General features: G+C 26.5%; 3 protein-coding genes across 10 annotated transcripts in view; 1 reads left to right on the top strand and 2 right to left on the bottom strand.

The window, feature by feature from the left end:
- Positions 1-751, bottom strand: part of LOC114129318 (tubulin glycylase 3A-like) — a 33,653-nt gene extending 32,902 nt beyond the window's left edge. For all 7 annotated transcript variants that reach the window (XM_050203117.1, XM_050203116.1, XM_050203114.1 and 4 more), the window contains exon 1: positions 69-751. In XM_050203117.1, coding sequence (XP_050059074.1) covers positions 69-530 — 462 coding nt within the window. In that variant the 5' untranslated portion in view covers positions 531-751. The remainder of the gene's footprint in view (positions 1-68) is intronic.
- LOC114129323 (uncharacterized) overlaps positions 1-17,180 on the top strand; it is a 58,547-nt gene extending 41,367 nt beyond the window's left edge. Inside the window, exons 2-6 of one of the 2 annotated variants that reach the window (XM_050203120.1) lie at positions 4,599-4,810; positions 7,595-7,730; positions 7,827-7,951; positions 10,573-10,828; positions 16,966-17,180. In XM_050203120.1, the coding sequence (XP_050059077.1) occupies positions 4,599-4,810; positions 7,595-7,730; positions 7,827-7,951; positions 10,573-10,828; positions 16,966-17,066 (830 nt within the window). In that variant the 3' untranslated portion in view covers positions 17,067-17,180. The remainder of the gene's footprint in view (positions 1-4,598; positions 4,811-7,594; positions 7,731-7,826; positions 7,952-10,572; positions 10,829-16,965) is intronic. The other variant, XM_050203121.1, reaches the window with a different exon arrangement.
- Positions 17,181-19,751: 2,571 nt separating this feature from the next.
- On the bottom strand, positions 19,752-25,476 carry LOC114129321 (uncharacterized). The gene is made up of 6 exons (XM_027994022.2): positions 25,002-25,476; positions 24,772-24,920; positions 24,436-24,613; positions 23,627-23,989; positions 23,319-23,565; positions 19,752-23,241 (listed from the first exon to the last, which is right to left on the bottom strand). Exons 1-6 carry the CDS (start codon positions 25,048-25,050, stop codon positions 23,145-23,147), a joined length of 1,083 nt encoding a protein of 360 aa, XP_027849823.1. The 5' UTR covers positions 25,051-25,476; the 3' UTR covers positions 19,752-23,144.
- Positions 25,477-26,117: the final 641 nt, after the last annotated feature.

The raw sequence follows: 26,117 nt of genomic DNA, 5'->3' as shown, positions 1-26,117 counted from the left end.
CAAATGCACTTTTTTTACAGACAGCTGTATACCTACTCGTAAAAATATAGGTAAAGATTATTAGGTACCTGTATCGCGTTCGTCGCCCGTTTTACCAACTCCGCGACCGCGTCCTTTTCAAGCGCTGAAGTAGAAGTCATAGACTGCGCCATGGCATCGCGGCAACTGTCGTTCAAATGGGATTTGCATTCTTTCATCAGACTTTCACGCAACAACCTCATGTAATTTTCAACGGTCCACGTAGGTTCGTAGGTCTCTAGTGGCTCGTCGTTCCCGCCTACCAACTCGTCGTCGATGGTTGACGACTTATCCGCGGGGGCAGCGGCGACGATTGCAACCCCCGGAGGCCTACGAGCATTTTTTTCGATGGTCTTTAATAGCGGTGATTTCTCCACACGCTTAAAGGTCGCATCTCTCGTCCTCTTTTCCACCATTTTGCCGGTGAACCCTGAAGCGGACACGGTTCTTTTGGCCCACCTCAAGGCGCTGCTCTTGGTTTTGAACCCGCTTCTGCCGCCGTCAGACTGCATCACAGTAATATTATTGCTGTTTATATGATTATAGTTTGAACGTGTGTGTGTGTGTGTGTTGTGTGTGAGTGTGAGTGTGTGTGTGAGTGTGAGTGTGTGTGTGATATTTGGTGAGTTTATGAACAATTTTTTTTCATCTATATGTATATGATATTTTTTCGGATTAAAAAACTATATTTATTATGATTTATGTTACTCTGACGATACGTTTCTGTTGAATGAATATAATATTATAAAATACGTATACTATTTATGAACATAGATATATGTATAATACCTATCGTATAAACGGATGATATTTGACTAACACACTTATAATTCGTATTACATAACGAAACCTGGTCCGAGTAACTCATTTTGAGAAAGTTGCAACATTTTTTTTTCGAAACGTTATTTAGCATAGGTACTAAAATAAAATTTAATATTTATACATAAAAATTAATAAATAATAATTTGAAATTAAATTGAAATTTTGACATCTAATCAACAATACAAATATATAAATTTAAATGTATTGCAATTAAATTTTTAACTATATCATAATAGGAGAAAGCATCTTATAAGTAATAGGATACTGAGGTATACATTATACTTTTTAAAAGCAATTAGGTTAATTTTTATACCTTCTAAATTAATTTTAAATTAACACGTGCAGAGGTAGGTACATAAAAAAAGTAACTTGTCAAGTTAAAATTTACTCGTAAAAATAAGTAACTCGTTATGTACTTAATTGAAATTTAATCAACCTCTTAATTTAATTGTAAACTCGAATCTACTATATCATAATATGTGGATAGATATTTATAAGCTATTGAGTAATATATATTTTAGACCAATGACCTTATGTGAAGTTGATATGTATTTAATAAATTAAATGTTTATACTGTTGACGTATCTGTTAAATATTTTTAAGTTTCCAATATATTGTAATTACGTTTAATATTTTAATATATTATACTCGCTAAATCTAAATGTTTTAATTTTTATTTATTTGAAATATATATTCAATTAATAAATAACATTTTTTATCGTTCAAAAGTATACAGGGATATTAAGAATTCTGAAAAAAAAATAAACGAGAAAAAAAGATATAAGATGAAAATTGTAATATATAAAAGTCATTTCAATCGTAAATATATTGAATACTTCTAAAAATTATGTCAGATAAAATAGTTCATGGAATTTCCATACTTAACTCTTATGAAAAAATATACAGAAAAATATAAAATACGCTTGATACTTTCTTGTTTTAACGAATTTTATGAACTATAAAAAACCTGTTAAGTTTAATTCAACAGTTAAAATGACTTAAATTTTCTTACTTAAAAAGTATGTCAATAAAATATAATAAATAAAATCAAAAGGTCTAGTGTCTAATAGAAGAGTAAATCTCTAATTTCTATTAATTTACACAATTTTTCAAAGTATTATATAGCTTATAATTCATCTTCAGTAAGTCAAATTGAGTTCATTTATATAATATAATATTTAATGTTAGGTACCTATATAGTTTCTAAAAAATATAAATTAAGTAAAAATCAATAACAATGTATTTAGATTTTCTAAAACTTTAAAGCGTGAAATTTTTTAATGTCTTTGGTTCATATATTTTTTTTTTTTTTTACTTTATGGATAACTGGTGGTAAAAATTCGTAAAAATATCGCGTGACATATTTTTATTTTATTGAGAATCGTATTCAAATTACAAATTGCGAAAGTTTTATTATTTTCTTATGAAAAAAAAAACAACAAATAATTCAATCAAATATTAACTTACTGCAAGATTGATTTGCATGAATTTATTATTTACCGGTTAAAATTAAAACAAAGTTATGCATTTTAATTATAAAGACTAGCATTTTGATGAACGCTTAAGCTTGTACATTATGAATATTATAGTTAAAAAGCAAACGTTATTTGCACAGTTCTCATTACATTCCAAAACAAATATCGGAACCAACGCTAATTCTGGTTACCGCATATAATACATACATATTAATATAATATTATATTTAATGGAAGGTAGTGTAATGTAATATTTCATATTTGTGAAGGATAAAGGTAAAGTCAAAATGAATAACACTGTCGCTAAAACAATGCTGCAGCGTTTAGAATTGTTTTTCTATCATGTAGCAATGACAACAAAATTGCTAACAAATTAAATATGATATTATACGTGGTTACCCACGGGGCTTGTACGTGTAAAGTGTTACATGATGTTTCGATTCACTTTGCTTTAATTTCGGTTTTTCCGGTTACAATGGATCAAAATGACAAAATCTCGGACATGTCTTTGGGTGCGGTTGTTTGTCTCGTGTCTTTTTTTATCCCTCGTTAAATTTGCTAATAAAAATCGAGTTACCATTTTTCCACCTCCCCTAAGGTGTTAGAGATAAAAATTGGTTGTTTTCTTTCTCCTCGGTGCCGATTTATCTGGATTCCACACACGTAGTTTATAGTGTTGGTGAAATTGTGAAAATAACAAAACACAACTGGTGTTTGGTTTCTACGTGTGAAATGCGCTACAATTAAATTACACACGGAAAATCACGGACAAACCCCGTCGTCTAACCCCCGTTTTCAAAGGTCTGTGCAAATAGCGTTTCCGTGTAATTTGTGATTTTTAAAGGCGAACTTAAAAAAAAAAACAACGACTGGTAGGAATAAAATATTTACGTTAAAATACATTTATGTATCAAACGCGAAACGCATATACAATTAAAGTGGAGGATTGCGTCTAAAAATAATATACTGTATACACACATACGTATACAACACGTACACAAACATACATTCCACTCTGCGATTTCGTTTAAAAAACCCGTCAAAAGTATAATTCAGACCGTATAATAATAATACAGTCGTCAACGATAAAATAATACACACTGCATTCGATTTCGTTTGATGAACGCTCCTCGGCGTAATGCGCGAGTATACTATTTACAGACCTACAACTGCCAATATTATCGCTGTACCGCAAAACAGCGAGTTGCCGGTGTGTATTATTTCAAGCGTGTAAATATAATATATATATTATATATTATATATATATATGTGGCCACCACAGTGGGCGGTTGATTATAATCGTAATAAAAAAAATCAAAAATAACGCGTAAAAAACAAAACAGTTTATTTATTTTGCCGTATATATTCATAATTGTTTATTTATGCGGAGCTTCGACAATCATTTATACGTCATAATCACTGTGTATACGCGTAAAATCGTCTGCGGAAGGCTGAGCTCCCCGATAACAAAAATAAAAAAAATAAAAAAAATATCGAAATAAAAGTAAAACAAAAAACGCACATACAAGATGAAGATAACAGCGATAATACTTTTTATCTGTGGGCTTTTTATTAAATTATTTTTTAAATCAATACAAATATAATAGGTAATATATCAAACGGTTTTAATATTATAATCATTATGACTCGATTACGCGTGTATTTTCTATTGCGCTGTGCGTTATATGGGTATAGATACCTACAACGCGTTTTTTTTTTATGTGATTATGTACTTACATTATATACGATTTAATGTCGTATTTTAATTTCTAAGATTTAAACAAATAAACCGAAAAACTGTTTTGTCCTGTCATAACTTTTCAAATAATTCCTATTTAATAGTATAATCCACGGTGCATAATAATATAACATGATATATAGTGTCTGTGCATAATTATACACGTCTTGGGACATCATAATAAATAATATAATATCCATTTTTATCAATGATAAATAATGATAATTATACTGTGCACAAAGTATTATATTGTATATCTTAGATGACAATCACTAGATATAGCCGTTTCCTCGTTTATCATACGGCTAAACGAGATAAAAACGTAATAGTTGGACACTTTTAAACACTGCTTCTATTTTTTTGCGCATTACACGATAATATTATAATACTGCGTGTTCACCTCTCTCGTCGCAGTCTTATATTTACTACTCACTAGCTAATGTTCGTATAATATAATTTAGTTTTTTATATTTATCATATTAATTTATTGTTATCGCGGACGCCTATGCTGTTAATATTGATGTCGATTATCGTTACTGTTTCAGCGCCTTTCATCAACAACCTGAAATTGTTGAACGTCCGAATAGCCAACCATACGATATTGGGCAGTAGTACAACACTAAAATGCACGTTCGACCTAGAAGGAGAACATCTGTACTCGGTCAAATGGTACAAGAACGGCGACGAGTTCTTCAGATACTTACCCAAAAGCAAACCAAACATACAGGTTTTCGAAAAATCCGGCATTTATATTGACGTAAGCAATCGAATTATAGTACAACGTTATTATATAATATATTACACTTGTTATATTATTATTATTAGTATGGCTTAACTGTCGTATGGGAATTAGCAGTAATGCTGTATAGTAAGCATACGTGTACCGGCAGTTGTTTACAACAATCAGTTATGTTATGACCCTAAGCTAATAAGATAATTCGTTGACGTACGGTCGTGTGTCACTTTGCGTTATTACTTGGTTCGTTAGTAAAAAAATAAATATAATTTTACTCATTATGTAATGTTGTACCGTAAATTTATCGTCCTTTTTAATAAAAAATATACATAGCCATAACTGCGGTAGTATAGCATTTTAAAATACTATTTAGAAAAATATAAATAATAACATATTATAAAATACTCTATCGAATAGAAATTAATATATTATATATAATATATATATATAAATAGAAAAACTCAAACTACTTATTACTCGTCTTATAAGTATTGTTTGTAAGAATTAATTTATTCTGAATTCTACATTTTACAAACTGCGTATTTTTTTTTTATTATTATTAAATATATCTTCAATAAAAAATCGAATGTCTAAGATAAAAAAAAAAAAAACAAATAAAAAAACTCTTGTTATGATATTATATTATTATACTTGATATATTAATAGTGATTTTTTCAATCCATAATTCTCATGAACACCTTTTAGTAAAAATAAAAATAGGAAACAGTATTACTTAAAGTATTCTTTAATAATGAAATGATACCTATTTTACGTAAAAATTTAAAATTCTAAAATATTATTTAAACAATAAAATAATTAAGTATACTTAACACAGTTATGATATTGATTGGTATTAATAACATATTATCACACTGAATTTAATTTAATAATATTGTCAACAATAATTTTTTATAAAACTATAGATTTCATATATATTCAACAGAAGCAAACATTTATTATTCTTGACTATGAATTTTGGGTGGCTCCGGATCAAATTCCAAAATATATTACACGGTGGAAATACGAATATATTGCTTCCATTTTCTAAGGAATGGAACACGTGTGTTTTGAGGGAAGGGGAGTAATGGTTTGCGTATATGCGGTAAAACGACAAATTACTTAGGGTTGGCGTTCAAGTAATGAAATATTCAACACAGAAATATTTTTATATCACCTAACGTTTAGGATCCAAAGTAAATATAAATGTCATATCATTATTGGGTCTATGACTCAGAAATGACTCAAACAAAATGATCTGGACCAAATAGCGAAACGTGTCTTTACATGTGCGCTCTTGATGAGGAATACTTTTCAAAGTTCCTTGGTATTTTAACTATAAGAAATATTCCAGTATACCTAGTATAATGCTTGTATTGGAGATTTCGGGTAATTGTTTGATCAGTTTAATATTAATGAAAACTAATAATTTAATATCAACACCTTTTCTAAGAAATTAATTTAAATGAATTGTTAAAACTTTGATTGTAAAATCAACAATAGATGGAATAAACTTTATAAAACAATACGAATTTTAAAGATTGTTGATATTCTACTGATTTTATGAAACAACAAATATTTGACATCAATAATATTACTTGTAAGTTATCAAGTAAAGTAAATTTGTAATATGGTCCACTAAATAACGAATATAACAATATTGTTAAAAATAAAAAGAATTGTTTTATGAATTATAAAAATAAGAAAGAAAAATATTTTATGAGTGCATTATTTTATTAAATATATAAATTAATTACAATTAAAACATGCTAAGTGTATAGTCAATATGTTTATTGAAAAGAGACGTTATAGCTTATATACATTTGATTTAGATATATGGTTTTGAAAATTTATATTGTATATAATATATTATGTATATACGTAATAACTAATAAGTACATATTACGCTATTGCTATTACATGCATTAATTAAATTAAACCCCATCAGTCATAAACTATAATGTACATATAATTGAAATATACTATTAATTAAACATTTTTAGCTTAGGCACTACTAAAATTATTAGGTGCCTGACATATTAATATATTATACATCACGATTCCTCAATTTTTTCTTCAAAATTGCTCGCGATGATTGCCTCTTATTTGAAATTATTGACTTAAAAATAGTAACAACAAATAGGTATTAAAAATTAAAATTTAGTAAAATATAATAACTTTTATTGATTGATAAAAAAACAAGATTTATTTTAATTTACGATTTTTAATAGTTTTAATAAGCTCCTTAACAATAACTGCCATATTATAAACAATAAATATTTAAATGAATTTAATGTCGCATAACTATGAGTAAATCTGCCGAATGAATACAAAATAAGTCAACAGTGAAAAATAAAGACCATGACATCTGAATATTACAATATACTCGAAATTTTGTTTTTTTTTTCTGGTTTCAACGATTTAATTGTTTATTCAAACGCTTGAAATTAATGACAATAAAACTAGCAATTAAAATTGTTCAGATATAAACGCAATTATGGAAACACAAATATAGACAATACCAAAAATGTTTTTCTAGTAATATAATTATTTTATCAATTAAACTTATATTACTGTACGTCCCCAACAGTAATATGTGTTAATTTTTCAAATATAATTAAAGGTTTCAAATGCATAGGTGAGTAGCCTACTTGGAAATTGTTGTTAGTTATTAAATTATTAGGTACCTAAAAGAATGGTTGACGAGAGAAGTCTATTATGACGGCGTGTTGTATAGGCAAATTAATAGCACGTGATTTTGTGTCTACAACAATCTACAAACCAAATATAATTCAATCTCGTTTTCAGATCGATAAATCAAATTCAACCGAAGTCGTGCTCAAGTCTTTAGAACTGTCAAGCAGTGGCACCTATAGGTGTGAAGTTTCGGCGGAGGCTCCGTCGTTTCAAACCGTATTCCAAGACCGAGATATGATTACAGTGGGTAAGTTACAGTGACAGTTCGTTATTACTGTACAATTAAATTATTTTTTAAACAAAAATAACTTTAATTATAAAAAAAAAAATTGTAATGCTCAAGAAGAAATTCCGTGGATTTCCGGTCTTCAGCACGAATATAATGTCGGGGAGACTGTAAATGCCAACTGTACGTCGAGTAAGATGGAAATTCATGCCCAGCTCGTTTGGTATATAAACAATGAAAAGGTACGTACAAGAGAACGACTGCGCGGAATAAAAATATAAATAATATACACGGGTATTACTATGTGCGCGTAACATTTTTGTATGGACTTACACAAGGTACCGAGATCGAAAAGCTGAAAAATGTAAAGAAGCAAGAGAAAAATGAGTTTGTGAAACGTCGAAAATTATTGTCATGGGAATAATATGTATTTACTCAAAAATAATGTTTTTCGATTTTTATCTGTAAGCAATGAATATTCATTTCGACGTATCCTCTCAATATTATATATTATGTTATCCATGTACGGTTTTTATATACGCACACACCCACTCACCCATCAACCCACATACACTTACACGCACACAGAATATTTAAATAACTTTATTCTGAAAAAAAAAGAAACGTTAATACTGGTTTTTTGTTGCTGTTGTTTGTTTATTATGTACTTTTTCTTCTACTTAACTTGCAAAAATATTACTCGATATAACACGCTCCGTCGTTGCGATAATAAGAATTTCAAGTTTTTGACAAAAGTCAAGTATAGATAAGTAGCATTTCTGGCTCATATACTAACGAGTCAATATAAATATTATATAATGTTATTCAGCGCTACCGATCTCGACAATACAAAATATCCATGAGATTTATTATTTACTTTCCAAGAAAGGTACTGTTTATAATGTAGTCATTTGTTTTCATTTAATATCTAGTGTTTAAATAGACTATTCGTTTGTTTCTAGCTTCTGGGTGTTTGAAAATCTAGTTGTACGAATTATTAATTAATATTATTTATGAATAATATTCCAATGATATTTTAATTAAATTTTGTTTTGAAATAACTAAATTAAAATTATATTAAGTAAATAACAATATTTTTATTTAATTTTCAAATATTCATTAAATATTATTATAGATACCTACTATATTATTGAAGATTAATATAATATATTATTTTGTGTAAAATAATATTTCGACAAGCTAGATGAATGGAATAATTATAAATGGAACGTAATTGGTATGATAACTAGGTCATGATAGATTTTCAATTATGACATGGTCACATATAGAGTATCTTATAATTGTTTTAAAAGTCTATTATAAACGCAAAATAATATGAAGTTATATAAAGAGCACCCCACATTTATTATGTCTTGATTTGTTTTTAAACTATTTTATAGAATTATAATTTAAATAACCATTATTAAAAAGTATTGATTTCAAAATTATTATCAACCTCGATAACGAGTAAGTTAATTAATAAAATATATTAAATTGCCTAATGAATATTGAAAAAAACAATTTTGCATTTACAAAAAAAATGCAATACTTATAATGACAACCGTTTAAAATTTTGTTGTAATATACTATAAATTCATAAGTTTAACACATTATAAAATTTTTACTTGTACAACATTGAACCATATACGTTCTGTTTTGTATAGGTTTTTATTTTATTTTAACTTTGTTTCTTAATAGTTGTCCTGTATATATTCATTTATATATTAATATTAATATTAATATTTAAGATTTGTATGTATATAATATATACCTACGTATTATACTTATATAAATAAATCATTTTTTATTCTTATTTTCAAATAAAATAATTTTTTGACAAAAATATTGTGTTATCGTATAAATAATAAAGACGAGAATCGATATCGGTGAAAATACGTAGGTTATAAATAGCTTCGTGTTAAGGCGATCGTGATCCAATCGGAAAATCCATTGATAAAAAAAATGTGATTTTGAATCGATTACTTTTGTTTTCATTTCATCAGTATTGCTACAACAACCATAACATACAATATTCTAATATACTTATAAAGTACTAAAACATTAAATATAAATTTAAATGCCTGTATAAGATAATGTTTGTATTTACTTCCAACTTAAAAGTTGAATTTCCGTTTTAGAGATATTGACAGAAAATCGGAAATTGTTTTTTTTTTTTTTAAATTTATGGTCACCCTATTGTACAGTATTAATTTGTTCTAATATTAATAAACACTATTGTAAGCCAAACAATTAAATATAAGCTGTATTTCAATATTTATCAAAGTTATCATTCTAAATTATTATTTATTTTGTTCTTGAATGGTAAACTGTTAATAAATATCATTAAATCAATTATGGACGTAAAAGATAATAATATACTTTCAAGAAATGAATAAACAAAAGCCATTTGATTGAAATCCATACTCCTTCTAAATATGTATTTATCAACAGACTACTACCTATATTTCAGTGCAGTTGAATATTTTCAAATCAGACGTATTTCCCGTGAATAATTATTTTTCTCAGAAAATAAAAACCATTATTTCAACTAAAAAGTAATAAATATGACTTTTAGAACTACAACATTTTCTCTTTTCTTCACCGGTGTAATCATATTTATTTATCTCATTCAACTATTTACATTTTTTTATTTATAAGCTTTTGAATTTTGAATAAGAGAACTTAGAGAACATAGAAAACCGGTAACACGCGAGACAACCCACATAATGAATGGTGTACTACTTCGATTAATAATTTAACATTAATATTTAATACGTCTTATGTATTTTAAAATCATTTTAGATGTTTTGTAATTAAAACACAGGATTATTTGAAAACATTTTACAAAATTATTTTTATTTAGGCCAACTCTACAGTTGAACAAGGACCGTACTACAAAAAGTACTTCGCAGGTAGCGGACAACTTGTGACAACTGTACTAGGACTCAGCTTCACTGTAACCGATGGTCATTATAAGAATGGTGAAATATATCTGAAATGTGCGGCTCGTCTTTCAACGCATTATTTATTATATTCAGATGAAAAAATTATAAGGTTCACCAAACGGCCTCCTACTGAATCAATAATTTCTAACCAAGTTAAACAAGCTAAAATGCAAGGTAAATATGAATTATAACTAATAAGTGTACATGAGTTGCGATTAGTTAGTAAACATTCACTCGTATTTTTAATAAACTATTAATCGTTTAGATTTTGATACTAAATATCGTATTATTATAAAATGTAAATATTACTCAAATTATTATCACACGTATGTAACAATGCATATTATTAAGTATTTACGACTTCACAGCATGCCTCTCACCTTTGATACCAATTTAATTAGGACTTTTTTTATTGCTCTTTCACAGTTTTCAATATTGTAAAATGACGAAAACGACGACAATAATATCGATCAGATAAAGCATTGATATAGTGACACTGCAGAAAGTCATTATTACGGTCGGCTAACTATCACTATTTGACGCCATGTCATAATTATTGTCATCGTCATCGCTTTACAATTGAAAGTTTTGAAGGGGCAAAGACCCAGCGCACAAAATAAAAATTCGTTATTAAAGTGGATATAAAGACAGCCACGATGGTGGGCGGTGGCAATCGAGATTTGGTTGTAATTTGTACTATCAGTTTCCCGTAAGATGAGCCGAAGTCTAAGTCAACTGATTATGGACTAGATATATACAATTAAAATAATAATAACATATTAATTGAAGGTGTGAAAGTGAAAAAAAAGGTTTGGTAATAATATAAGCGAGAAAGGCTGAGAATTGAGAAGATGAAAGGTAAAGTTAAGTTAAAAGGTTAATTTAATTCTAACTTAACTAGTTACTTTTAATTTTCCGTACCTACGTAAGCTAAAAAAAAATCATACATTAACTTTTGACTCTTTTTTATTAATGCAAATTAACTTAACTTATATGAGTTAAAAACAAAAAAAAAATTATTATTTAACTCAGAATATAATAAACACACAAGTATAAATTTAAATATTAGTTTTAATTATAATTAAAAAAAACCATTACAATAGGTGATAAGTATATAATATTAGTACCTATACACGATATTATATTATATTTTAATTTATAATTGTTTATTGTGGGACAAACGTGATTAATTATCATTGAATGAGAACAGTTTAAATCAGTTTAAGACTTTTGTTACGATTTTAACCTTTCCCCGTAGTCATATAACTCGTGACATTCTTTTGAGTTACCTACACCGAGAATGTGCCGCCCTATACGTATAATATAATATATGAGCTGTACGTATGTTTTACTTTTATGTATACCCGTCCTGTATTACTTTATATTACATTACTTTATCGTACATATTATATTATATTACCTATAGAACTTTATACGTTTTAATAAAACTGTAGTAAGTACGATCAACCGTAATTCGAGTGGCATACGGAAAAATGACGTCTTAGAATGATATCGCGTATTAACTATTAAATTAAGTTATTTAAGATCGATAAATGTAAATGAATTTGTAAACATACGTATATGCATATAAATACTATCAATATAATATTACGATTACACACGATCAGAAAACGTCGAATCATGACTAAAAAATTAAAATATAAATAAATGTATTAATACACCCGTTCATAATACGAAGCAACAGTAGATATATAAACCATGTGAATTTTAAACTCTTAAAATAAAACTTTATAGAATAAATAATTATGAAAATCAGTATATTTTCAATGCGTTTAATAGTATTAATAAATACAGTCAATAATAGACTTCAAGTTTCTAGAATTTTCATTTTCTGAAATAAATTAAATAACTAAAATTAATTTTATTTTGAAATGTTTATACCGTTATAATTCATTTATTTATTTATTTTATAATAGAATACATTTACGATCTGTAAAACACAAAATAATACAATAAGTAAATAAGTTAACAATAATAATTAATGTACTAGACTTGAAAATGTAAGGGAAGGGAGCATCCATTGACACTATTTCTAGCTACTTTGTATAACTTAAAAAAGGACAACGCATATATATCTATTGTAAAACTATAATATATACCTCACTTCTCAGAAAATCTAAAATATAAATGACCTTCAAAGATTTCAAAAGTATATTAAAATTGTATAGATTTTACTCGGAATCTAAGACGAAAACATGCAGGACTGCAAAGGCCGCCTAATATATAAGTATTATAATACAAGATTATAAGAAAGTGTCACGAATAAACGTGAAATCCCATGTAAAATAATACCCAACGGATTTACCTATGCCAAGCATACACTTTTTCAATTTTGTATAGGTACACAATATTTCTCTAAACAAATTTCCGTTCAACTCGATTCCGAAACAATATACCTATATCGTTTTGATAAGATAGGGAAATGGGTATTGCTCTGCTGTATATTAAGTGTCGAGTGGATCACTGTAAATGGGTGCGTGTTAAATTTTAATTCAATAATATTATATTATCATTGTATAATATATTAATATGAAAAAAAAGATTCTTAGCGGAGACGGTCTTTCTGCCAATATCACTGAGTATATTTCACAAGTTTTTTTTTTTTTTACAAGCTATTAACTTTTATTTTTATTTTTATCTTACGCTAAGTCAATGTATATTTTTTTTCAAAAGTACTGCATTATAGTATGTAATTATTATAATAATTAATATTTGCACCATAGGCGTAAATGTAATGACATATTCTTGTAAATAACGTATGATCAGAAAAATACAAAAATACATTCTAAGTATAAATTTATATTGCTTAGAGTAAAATTCAAAATAATAATTATAATACATTTAAAATTTATATATTCTCAGTTTCTCACGAATAATGCTTTTGAATTGTGATAAAATAATGACAATATTGTTATTTATCGTTTAAAAATAAATAATTTCGTCTAAACTTCAGATATCTATAAAAAAAAAATAATCGCTTCTGTATATTTTGTAGATTTTATGGTTTCAGTATACACTGATAATGTAACCTTGGAATGTAAATCGTGTACTCAATTTTCAAAACTTAGATATGTATAAAAAAGTTTATATGAATTTATAGCAACAAAATTATTTAAATTTTTGTGTGATTTTGACGAAAATTCTAATTTAAGCATATATAAAAAATTGTACCTACCTATGTATCCTTAATATTTTTATACACATTATAATTTTTTAGAATTTTGACATAACAAATAATTTTTTATCAATTTTTATTAAAAAAAAAACTTTTCATGCCTATAAATAGCTCAAAAATAACTAAAATATTTTGAAAGTTTTATAGTGAATATAAAATTCTAATACAAACATTTGGTGAAAATGTCAAGCATCTACGGTTAGTCTTTCTTGAGTTCCACAAAAAAAAACAAAATCGATTTTGTCAACAATTGTCAATTGGATTTGCGTAAAAATTCCAGTTTTTCATAAAAAAATTTTTCTCAATTATAAAAAAAAAATACTTGGAATTTTAATTTTAATACTTAACCTATTTAAAATACAAACTAAATCCAATTTTCTATTCAAAACCACCCTCAAAGTTGAAAATTTAAGCATTTTATCGACTTTTTATAATGTAATCATTCCTCTCCACCCCCAAAAAAAACAAATTTTTGTAAGTTCAATACATCCATCGCTCGGCTCAGAATCTAAAAATTTAAAAATTAAATTATGTGTTTATGATCTATTAATTTATTATCTTGCTATACACTAAATGTCTGTAAAATAATTGGAAATATGTGTATCATTATTTTTAATTATGCTGGTTTATTGTATGATTTGTTGAAAAGGAGAACGTTTACGGTATTTAAATTGATTTAAACATTTGAACACTGACATATTAACGAGTATATACATGCACATATAAATATAATACTATATCCGGTACATAATATAGTGAATCAAACCGGGCAAGTATGGTAGGACTTGAAATTTGTAAACCACTGTCAAAGCTGTCTAGATATATCGTGACTGTCGTCTTTATGCGACGATATTTTTCATCGCGTGGAAAACAATATAATAATATAATATGTCTATATTATAATTGTTTTTCTTTAAAAAGTAAATAAATCTCTCTATTAGTACTTATACAAAATAAATAAATAAAAAGTATTGCAATTTTATTATTTTGTAGAATATTGTCGGTGTGACAACTTAATAAGAAAAATAAAACAAATATAAGTTATGAGTTCACTGTTGAGGGATGTCAGTGGAGTAAACTCCTATTTTATGGTAATATCAATAAAAAGTAGTTGCAATATTTCTCATTATATTATATTATTCAATTGAATTACCAAGTTATAAGCTTCATTTTATTGTACAGTAATATTAATTATTATTATTAAAAATTAAAAATTTTCGTAAACACAAATTATATCTTTAACGTGCGATATATCTACCGATATTTTAATAGACGACTATTCTCTTATATAATAATATAATATACGACAGTATAGAAACCGTTTATAGCGACATACTGTGGGTTTAATGACCTAAAATTAAAGATGTCAGGATGTTATTCCAGAATAATACGTTGTATGTTATATATTATAATAATATGCTAATTTCCATCGGTTGTTATGAAGTTTTTATAATGACCACGCGGATGTGATAATGTTTATGTTTTCGGTGAATTTAGACAAATGTAACTTACCTATACAATATTGGCCGCTTATTAAATACGGTCCGCGTTTTTCATATTATTATCGATGGTTAATAACTAAAGTGCAATTGAAGAGATAATGGAAGATATATAAACAACCCACAATGTCGAATCGTATGAAAACTTAAGTCTTACTTTTTATTTATAAGTAAACATATAGGTAGTTACAATGGCTTTTGTGATTGATTTAAATGTAACGTACTGCACCTAAATGTAGGTGCACTAAATTTCTATTTTATTTAACAAAGACGCGTAATATTTAATCAATTAATCTGTAACGTACCTATACATAATGTATAGGTAACCGCTTACCGGTTTTCGATGGCTATGTGGGCTTTGGGTATGTATACATATAATACAAATAGGTATAGTCTAGAAGATATCGGTGCAAACAGAAGAGATCAATCATGCTTTATTTGTTGGATAAACTCGTAAAAAAAAAATAAAAAGGACGAATAAAAAGGCGATTATTCTTTATAATGGCGAAGAGCAATTACAAGATGTGTTTTTTTTTCCGTTGTTTCTTATCCACAATGTAATTCCGCCAAACGCAAGTAAGTTTTTACAAACACTCTTAATATATTGGATGAGGATTTCACGCCTAAAACCAATCACGTGTATAAACACTATAAACGGTATACGTTTCGTCAGCTCAAACAAAAAGAAAATTTAACAGTAGCACGCTACGTATCACGGTTGATGCAACAATCTAATGCAATTTTCCAAATGTGTGAGAAACAGCTAATATACAGTGTGATTCACTATAAGCATGTTTACCCTCTTTTTCCCTCGATAATTGATTTATTCGAATTCTCATTGGTTTGAATTTTCTACAATAATATACTTTAAATTCATATTTTTAAATTCCTACATTTGTATACCATCATATTATATCAATAAGTGTGTTCTGTAAGGTACAAACTTTTGATGTCAAATTAATAACTACAGTAAATTTTAAATTATTTTTTTTTGAAAATGTTGATGAATCTAAATCAAGTTTGAAATGCAACTGGGCACTACTCAAATAGTATAAAAAATCTAAGTTATTGATAATATGGTAGGTATATATTTATATCTTTATTATATACCTACGAAGGTATTTAATAAAGTAAAAATGGTAGTGCACTGATGGTTCACTAATGCGTGTCAATTAATTTAGAAAATGGTTAGACAAATATCATCTTAAAGTTAATTTAAAAAAAATATTTTTTTTTTGATTCGATGGATAGACATGAAGAAGATTAAACGATATATAAAAACATAGTAATCGAAAAATCAATTATTAGAATGGTAGGAATAGTCTATAAGCTATACAGTAAATTTGAATAAAAATGATGAAATTTGGCTCTCTATATTGAGCGTTGAATTTCAGCGGTGTACTTCTCGACCTCAACAAAATTATTGTTATTAAATAAGACATGAGATATTTAAATATTTCAGAAATTGTACTAGTTCTGCTAGCAAAAGATTATAAAATACTGGTCTGTAGCGAATTGAGACTTGTATAAATATATAGTAATTTACTATTTTACATTTTTAAGTAAATTAATTTTATACGATTTAATAGTTTGTTTTTTTGTTTATTTTTTTTCAGAGAATTCGATCAGCGTACAAAACACGCCGAACATTATTCATATGGTATGTGTTTTGGTTTTCTGTCTGCGAAACAACAGAAAAATGGTAGTTGCATACTAATTACAAACAAATAAACACATATATTATTATTTGTAATTGTATTGTAATTGTCATTAATGAAACGAATCGTAGTTTATAATTACATTGTAATATATTGTTTACTTCCTACACATGTTTAATGCAACTATATTATATATAGTGTTATAATATATTAATATACGAAAATAAGTAATTAAATTCGTGTACCTAACGATAACCATTTTATATGTGAAATTACATTATGTTATTGGCTAATAATTTTATAATATTAATATATATATACATATATATAATAATTTTTAAGTATAAACTTTAAAAATCAAAAAAGTACTGTTATAAATAGAACTGTAAATTTAATGCGTTAAAAAAAAATCTAAAAAATTCATTTAAAATCTCGAAAAAAGTCAATATAAAATGTACTATAAGTACCTATTCTAAACAGTTATAATTTAATAAATAAGTTTTTCTATCTGTAGTCTAAAATGCTTTAAATTAAAAAATAACAACAGCATTTATAAAATGTACGTAAAAAGTTTTAATTAACAAAAATTATTAAAAATATCGAAAAAAAATAATAAATGATGAATAAATAGTACATAAAACGTTAAAACTATATCCAAGTATTTAAAGTGAATACCTAACTCAAACAGTAGAAAAACACCAACGGTGGTTAAATAACATTCGTCATCTGCATGGGTGTAAAATACTAATGCACTTTTAACTTTTATAAATCATTAAATACAATATTATAGGTATCATTACGTAACTAATATACGAGTATATTAGAAAAAAAAACACAGAAATGCATTAAATTCAAAGTTCCCCTTTTTGATTTTTCGGTAATAAGTCATGTCTGTGACATCGCAACACAACCGCATAACGAAAACTGACAGATGAGTATATAAACGTAAAGTATTGGCCGCGGTACGTACCATTAGCGATGACCGACAACAATCGATGTACTTATATGCACATAATATAAATATCACAGTGTCATAAGTTGCATCTAAAGGCTATCGAAAAGACTTAAATAATATAATAATGTACCTAACAATTTATAATATACTAATTATATTATACCATGTAAGTCTCTGTTTTTATCTGAATTAGGTATACCTACTCTGTTACGACTGGTCCATCGTAGTTGTTCATATGTTCATAAAATACATTAATAGTTCTCGTCGAAACGTATCAACGAATTGAATCGACAAATCGGTTAACACTTGTGACCAAGCTCGGATGTTAGTTTTCACTACACTTGAAAATAATAAAAATACCACCAGAAAAAAAAAGTCTTAAGTAATTATATAAGTACACGATAAACACTGAAATATCAAAATAAATTTCTCGAATTCCTTAAATAGAAAAAGTAACCATGAAAAATAAGAAATTTTAACTTTTTTTTAACTTTTGGAATTTGTATGGAAAAAAATAAAATAAAAAATAATCCCATATAATATTAAAATCTAAAAATACACTAGTAAGACGATGGAACACGGTTGATTCAAAACGACTGAATACTTTTGTAACTTTCTATAAGTGTGCGTCTTTTGTCCGTAATCATAATGATAAATAATTAGACGTTACAAGATACAACTAATTTGATTCACATTCCAACGGACATTATAAATTTAAAATATTATAATATAAAAATAAATATTAAAAGCTTAGAAATGCAATACAAGGTTCTTCGTAAGTTGCTATTAAAATGATTTATCATTTTCTACACAAAATAATGAAATATTCAAATATTTTGACTAATTTTTAAATATTCATAATAAATACATTCGACATTTCCGTGTTTGTTTAACTTCCTTTTTCCATAAATGTTGATAAAAAAATATTCAGGCTCAATACTTAGAAAATTTAATGTAAAATTCCTCATAAGTTTTACTCGTTGCAATACAAAAATATTGAATATATATTATTATATGTAGATTTATTGCCTAATAAGCTTTTGAAGTTAACATTTTGACAAAATTCGATTAAAATATCACGAACACTTCGAAATTATTTTTATTAGTTTTTAGAAATTCATAAAATTTTCACTTTAAACAGCGATGAAAGGTTGTAAACTTATATAAATAATTTATGATTCCTCGTAAATTAATATATCAAGTATGACAATTTAAAAATAACGAAATGCGATGCCCGATTTGATTCATAGATATCTGAGGTTTTAATTTAAACACAATTTTATTTTTAGACTAAAATTACAATATTTGCTAAAAATTACTGTAATCAAAGTCTTATGCTTGCAAAAGAAGGTATAACATTTAGGCTATTTAGCAATAAACAATTAGAAATTAGAATATGAGTTATTAGTTATCAAATTATGTTGAATGAGAACAACGGACTCATTTTTATAAAAAAAAATTGTAAAAAACAAACAACAACGTTTAAATGCAGTTTTCAATTTTATTTAAAACTTTGGAAGTACAATAATAACAACATTTTAAATAAAATTAAACAAACTGTTGACACTGTTGAATTACAACTTACATTTATTTCCAGTACTTTAGTTTTTAATCCTTACTAAACATAAATATTTGACAGTTATACTTACATTGAATACATTTAGAGAATAAAAAAATTACTTTTAAATAAACTTAAAAACTAGGCTTAGGAATTTATAGCTCTAAAAAAACTCACATATATACACAAAAAAAAAAGTATACTCCTAAAACATACACCATATTTTATTTATTACTATTATAAGCATTAAAAAAAAAATAAATAATGTTAGATTATTTAAATTTGTAATTTATATTTATTTGTTTTATTACTCTTTATGTGTAGAAATATATCTTCTATTTCAATGAAATTTGATCCTTCAATAACAACAAAATAGTACATCAGTATCGCATAAAAATATATTTTGGAATTTGGATGCAAGGATCGCAAAAGTGTATTGTGTGGGAACTGAAATGGCATATTTACACAATAAATAATTACATTCTTAAGAATACATTTTTATTTCTGTGTATGCAGCATAATTAAAGAAAAAAATCACTAAGAAGCTATATGTATAGTGGACAAATGTGCATTAATAAGCAAAAACTTTAATATTCTGAATACAATTTTGAATTTTGATTTGGTATATTATTATCTTAAATAGGATTTTTATTAAACCCTAATAGTCTTTTAATAATTTAAACAAAAATATATATGTTAGTAGCTAAAATTCCCTAAGCCTAGTAATAACTAAAAACTCATAAATGAATAATTATAACTAAAAAATACATATAATAAGTGGAATAGTTAATTTTCTTAATTAAAAAAAAAAATTATCTATATAATACATAAATCAATAAATATAATAAACATATAAAACAATAAGAATGTAGGTATTTACTTATTACTTAGTACACTCGCTCAAGGGTATACAAAATGTAATAGGTATATAAAAATTAAAATGCAATTGAGTTGAATAATTAACTAATACTTATACACATAAAACCTAACAAACTTGGATCAAAGTTAAAGGTTTACTGGTAAAGCATTATGGTCAAATAAAATTAGTATTAAACATGGTTAGATACTTTAAACAAAGTATTAAGATTCAAACTTGGTTAAAACAGAAGTTTACAAAAAAATAAAAAGGAAAAATAAAAAAATGGCAGTGGTATTCAAATATAATAAAAAAAAATTGTGAATAGTAGCATCTGTAATACTACTGGTGACAAGACACATTTTTAAATTTCATTTACTCAAACTTTTATGTACATATTTAGGAGAGTAGATTGATAATTTTAATAATTTCCCCTGTAGTAAGCAATTAATAAGCATACAACATTCATTATACCATAGAAAGTATAAATGTACTAACTAAAATCATATAACAAATATGATTATACTGATTATATTTACAATCATAAAAATTAATCAAGAAGGAAATACAATTTGGAGTGATATTTTTTATGATTTAGGCATTTATAAATTTATTACTTACAAAAATTAAAATATTAATAAATGTTTTATATTAAATAAATAACACTATAAACCTGAATTATTTAGTGCTTTACTAGTTAAGAAAAATAATAATTGAATAACTATTAGGAACTCTAATCAATATTATAGAAAATAACTTTTGATTATTTATTTGAGTAAAAGGTACCATTATCTCTATTAATAAATACTATGTAAAATAACTCAAATCAAAATTATACATAAAAAAAAATAAATAAATAGGTAATGTAATAGTAAAATAAAATATTATATGTTAATAGTTATCCACACTTTAAGAACCAATTTTAGCTCATTAAATAATAAAAAATATTATTAATATATTATTGTCCATTCCATAAGAACGATAAATTATGTACTGTTCTAACTACTTATAAAAAAATTCTTATAATTATTATTTGAGAATCAATTCTAATTAGAATGTATAATTTATATTATTTGAATTATTGTATAATTAAGGATGAACCATTTAGTGATATTTTTTTTTACACAATTTTTGGTATGGCTCAATAAAATATCTTAAAATACAATTTACTAACCATTTATTTATACATCAAGACATTAGGTGAAATTATTAGTGTTGGCCAACAATACATTATTAATTATCGATTTTTTTGATATTGTATCACGGTATCAAAATAATATCGATATTGATGTTGATTTGTAGATATTTATATAATTATATGTATATTAATTACTAATTATTATGTATTTATTTAAAAGTATGTAAAACATAAAATATGTAAATGTAGAAAATAACTAATAAGGTATGGAAATAATAGAAATATCGAATATGTATTTTTTAGTTTACAAATTTTATTCTTTAAACAGTTTTTCCACCAATGTTTCAGAATTTGGAATCAATTTGTAATATGAATTCAGAAATAATAATTGATACAGTCGTTCAAGAGATAATCTATTTCTTTTTTTGGAGATGAATGTTCCAGCTTCAGTAAATAGCTATTCACAAGGAACACTAGTAGACACTAATACTTAATTCATTTTTGGCTCATAATGATACAGCTGAGTATTTAGTTTTGTTTACTTTCAACCAGTTTAAATAATCATAATTGTAGGGAATTTTAATATTCAAATTTCTGTTCTCTTCAAGTTCTATGATCGCAGGACTTTGAATTACTGAATTATCTTCTTCGTTATCATCATTGCTTATCTATTATTAATGATTGAAGAGTATATATAAATCCAGCAAGAGCCCCAATCAGTTATTTCAATATCATGATTTTTTAGATATCAATATCGAAATTATTAAGAAAATACCCACTATAACGATATCATTGGCCAACACTAGAAATTAGTACTCTTTTAGATAAAATGTAATTAACTTTGATTTAATTTACGAAAAACTGTCAAAAACTAATTAAACACTTTCAACATGATAGCAACAATATATTAAATAGTCTTTCTAATTTTATTTAAAATCCATAGATTAAATGGGGGACTAATGTCTGATGGTATGAAAAGTTACAATACATATTGGAAAATTTAAAATGAACAGAAATTAAGAAAAGAAATAATTTGAAAAACATTAAAAACCTATACATTATATCTATAAAGAATTTAAAATACTTATACGGCACAATAATAAAAATTAACTAGAAGATACCAAAAATAACTTGTTATCACAGAAAAGTATACAAACTAAAATAACTATTTGTATTAATAATACAATTTAAAAAAAAAATATGTATTATTTTAGCTGAGATCTTATAAACTATAACACATAAATCTTAGTTATACATTAAAATTAAGCTAATATATCAATATTAATACATCAAGAAAAAATAAATATTAGCATTAAAGACAGAAATTTGAGAAATTATTAGTTATTTTTTATTACCATATTAGAATAAAATTTAAATCCTGAATAATATAAATATTTATATCATGATAAGTAATGTTATTTTATGCAAAATATTAGGTAAGAAATATTTTAACATCAAGAAATAAGATATTGGGTACTAATTAATTTCATAAAATAAATAATTTTTTTAAACTGACAGAAATAATAGTCAACAATTAAATTGGTGCTAGTGCTTAGTACTTAACCAATTTTTATACTTACCCATAATAACAAAGTATTATACCATACCAATAAATAAGGATCCTTTTCTGTTATGGCTGATCATCATCAGAAGTTGAATTTTCTTTTAAACTAGTTTCTTTGAACCATCCGTCTCTATATTTATCTTTCAAGTTACCAACATGAGGTCTATGTAATTTACAAAGTTATAATTTTTTTAATTAAAAATAGTAACTTAGTGATAAAATTTAAGCCTTTGTTAGTACCTTCGTAGTCTTCCATTATCAGGTAAAGTCATTGATGAACGTAGCTCAATACCATCTGCTACGTGCTCATGAGTTAATAATTGTGGTCTTCGCTCTAGTGTCATTGTTTCTGGTTCAGGAAAAATATCATCATACCCTTCAGCAAGTTCTTGATCATGCTTACAATTTTCACATTCTTCTCGGAAATCATCATTAGAAATTGTAGGTATTTTATCATGACATTGAAATTTATCATCATTCGTTTGATCTACAATAATTAATTGGTTAGCATATGATAGATACAAGTATAAAATATTTAGTTTTATTACTGTGATCTAAAAACGGCTGGTTAGTAGTTGGTACAGTCTCAGGGTCACCTGAAGTTAGTGGCTGAATATTTTGTTCAACTTCCGTCATGGTAAAAGGTATAGTCCTATGGTAAGCGGTAACTTCATCTACGACAGTATTTAACTGTTGGGGTACTATTTGGTGAGGTAATGCAATAGCTTCATCATATGGAGGTGGTGCATCACCACGTGGATAGTATGTTTTCCATAAAGGTATATGAAGTGTTGCATGATCACCATAATATAAATCAGGCCTAGGTAAATTCATGTAGCCACTAATGAATCCAATTCCACGTACACCTTCGCCCATTTGAAGTGAGTTTGGATCAGTGAAAACTTCTCCATCTATATTACAATACAATTTGTTTTAAAATATATAGAGGTTTCAATAATTATAGTGACTAGAACAAGTACCTAAATGTTTTATATGCTTTAAATCATCACTCACAAAATCACAACTATATAGGTACAACTACTAAATATACATAATTTAAGGTAATACATAAGTAATAAGTTATCATTTTTAACTAGTAAATAGTTTTTCAATAATCCATTAATATTATTTCAGTAAGTTAAAAATGCTGATTTTAAAAATTCCAATTATATTTTATTGAATAATAAACAAAAAAACAATAATCAATTACCTATAGGTAAAACATTGTTTAATAAATATTATGCTCTTTGAACATTAATTAAGTATAGAAATTATATTATTAAACAATAAAATTAAACTTCTAAAAGAATATATAAAAAATCAAAATGTCAATGTTAAAATACAAATTTACTCTTACTTGACATTATATTTCTTTTATGTAACCGGTTGATGAGAAAAACAATTAATATGAAGAATAAAAATGCCGTTACAGTGCTGGCAATTGATCTGGCATTAATATTATCGCCTTTGAGAGTTTCATCTAAACAATTGAATTCACAGCATATATTTCCAACAGTTGTATATGACTTGCAATCCTAGAGTTAAATAAAATTGTTTTAATTAGTTGTGTGACAATCGACCAAATAAAACGCACAATAAATAATAACGTAGTATAGCTTTGATCTCCGTTTTAAGAATACTAACAATTTACAAATTATTAAATTACTAGTATATATATAAAAAAAGTAAATACCTGTGGAGCAGTACAAAGCACAGGATGACACCATTTAGCTACAGAGTTGTCGCACATACACCGAGTGCAGATTTCTGGGCCCGGTATGAATGACTTGCCCTCCTGAACGATTCGGCCGTTGTTGTCTAGGCAGTCGGCCTTGACGTTGCCTGAAATAAAAGATGCACGTTAAGAAAATATTTAATCGAATGATATGATTTTTGAGTACTATGTAAATGTAACATTCTTACCAGGCTGATGACCGAGTATCGCTAACAACAAAATAAAACAGTTGATCATGGCTGTCGTCGAACAAGCAATATTACATTAACATTTCGATAGGTACGTTTTTCGGAACGGCGAACGAAACGATAATCGCACAGATAAAGTCGTTGTTAAGCGGGTACGGTGTGCATTATGGCTGTATCACATCACGGGTATTTGGAATCTTCGCAAACTAAGGAACACGAAAACCAGCCACGACACGAAAAAACTCGACAATAATTTAAAAAAAAAAAAAACAAACAAATGTAAAATACAATTATGACATTAAATACGAAAACAGGGACACCAGGACGTTCTCGATATCGCGCAGATAACCATAGAAAGAGATTAAAACGATATCTCTCATTCTCTCTCGCCCTCCCGCCAAGGGATCAGTCTACCCCTGGTTGTAAGTGCGCTACCATACACGCCATTATATTATTATTGTAACCGTACACTAACACGGCTACAGCTGCTGCTGCGGTCTGCGCGGCGATTTAATTTTGTTTACGTCCCTTCGTTATCACACACGCTTATCAGCACAAACTTGTTGGAACTCCGAAGCCACGGACTCGAAGATCGTAGGACTTACAGATCAATAAATTGTGACTTGATGAAGTGTCGACTTTTGGGTAGGTACCTAATTAGCTTTCTAAACATAAATTCGAAACACCTCATAGCCCGTCGATCACTTATGCCATCAATATTAATATTTTAATGCTACGGTTTTGTAAATAATTAATAATTTTGTAGAACGGTTCTATTCGAAATCAATCCATACATAAAAAAATTTTCAAAGCATATTGTGTAGGCGCACGGGGGACGGGTAAAGTCGGACACCGTGATAAAAATTATAGGTGTAATTTATAATTAGATTGGTGTCTATGAAATTATAATAGTTTTAATTTTTTAAATTAGTTTATAGCCCGTTGGTTACATGGTACTAAAATACATTTAGAAACCGGGAAAGTTAGCACGCTCGCAGACTGCAGAGTACCTACTAACCTAAGCTTCCCTAACTTATTTTTTAATATATATTTTTTTTTTACTCTTAAAATACTTTGCATAAAGTATAAGACCGGCATTTAATAAAATAATAAAAA

This window comes from Aphis gossypii, chromosome 3 (assembly GCF_020184175.1).
Source record: "Aphis gossypii isolate Hap1 chromosome 3, ASM2018417v2, whole genome shotgun sequence".
Classification (NCBI taxonomy): domain Eukaryota; kingdom Metazoa; phylum Arthropoda; class Insecta; order Hemiptera; family Aphididae; genus Aphis; species Aphis gossypii.
This window is presented reverse-complemented; position numbering and strand designations above follow the sequence as displayed.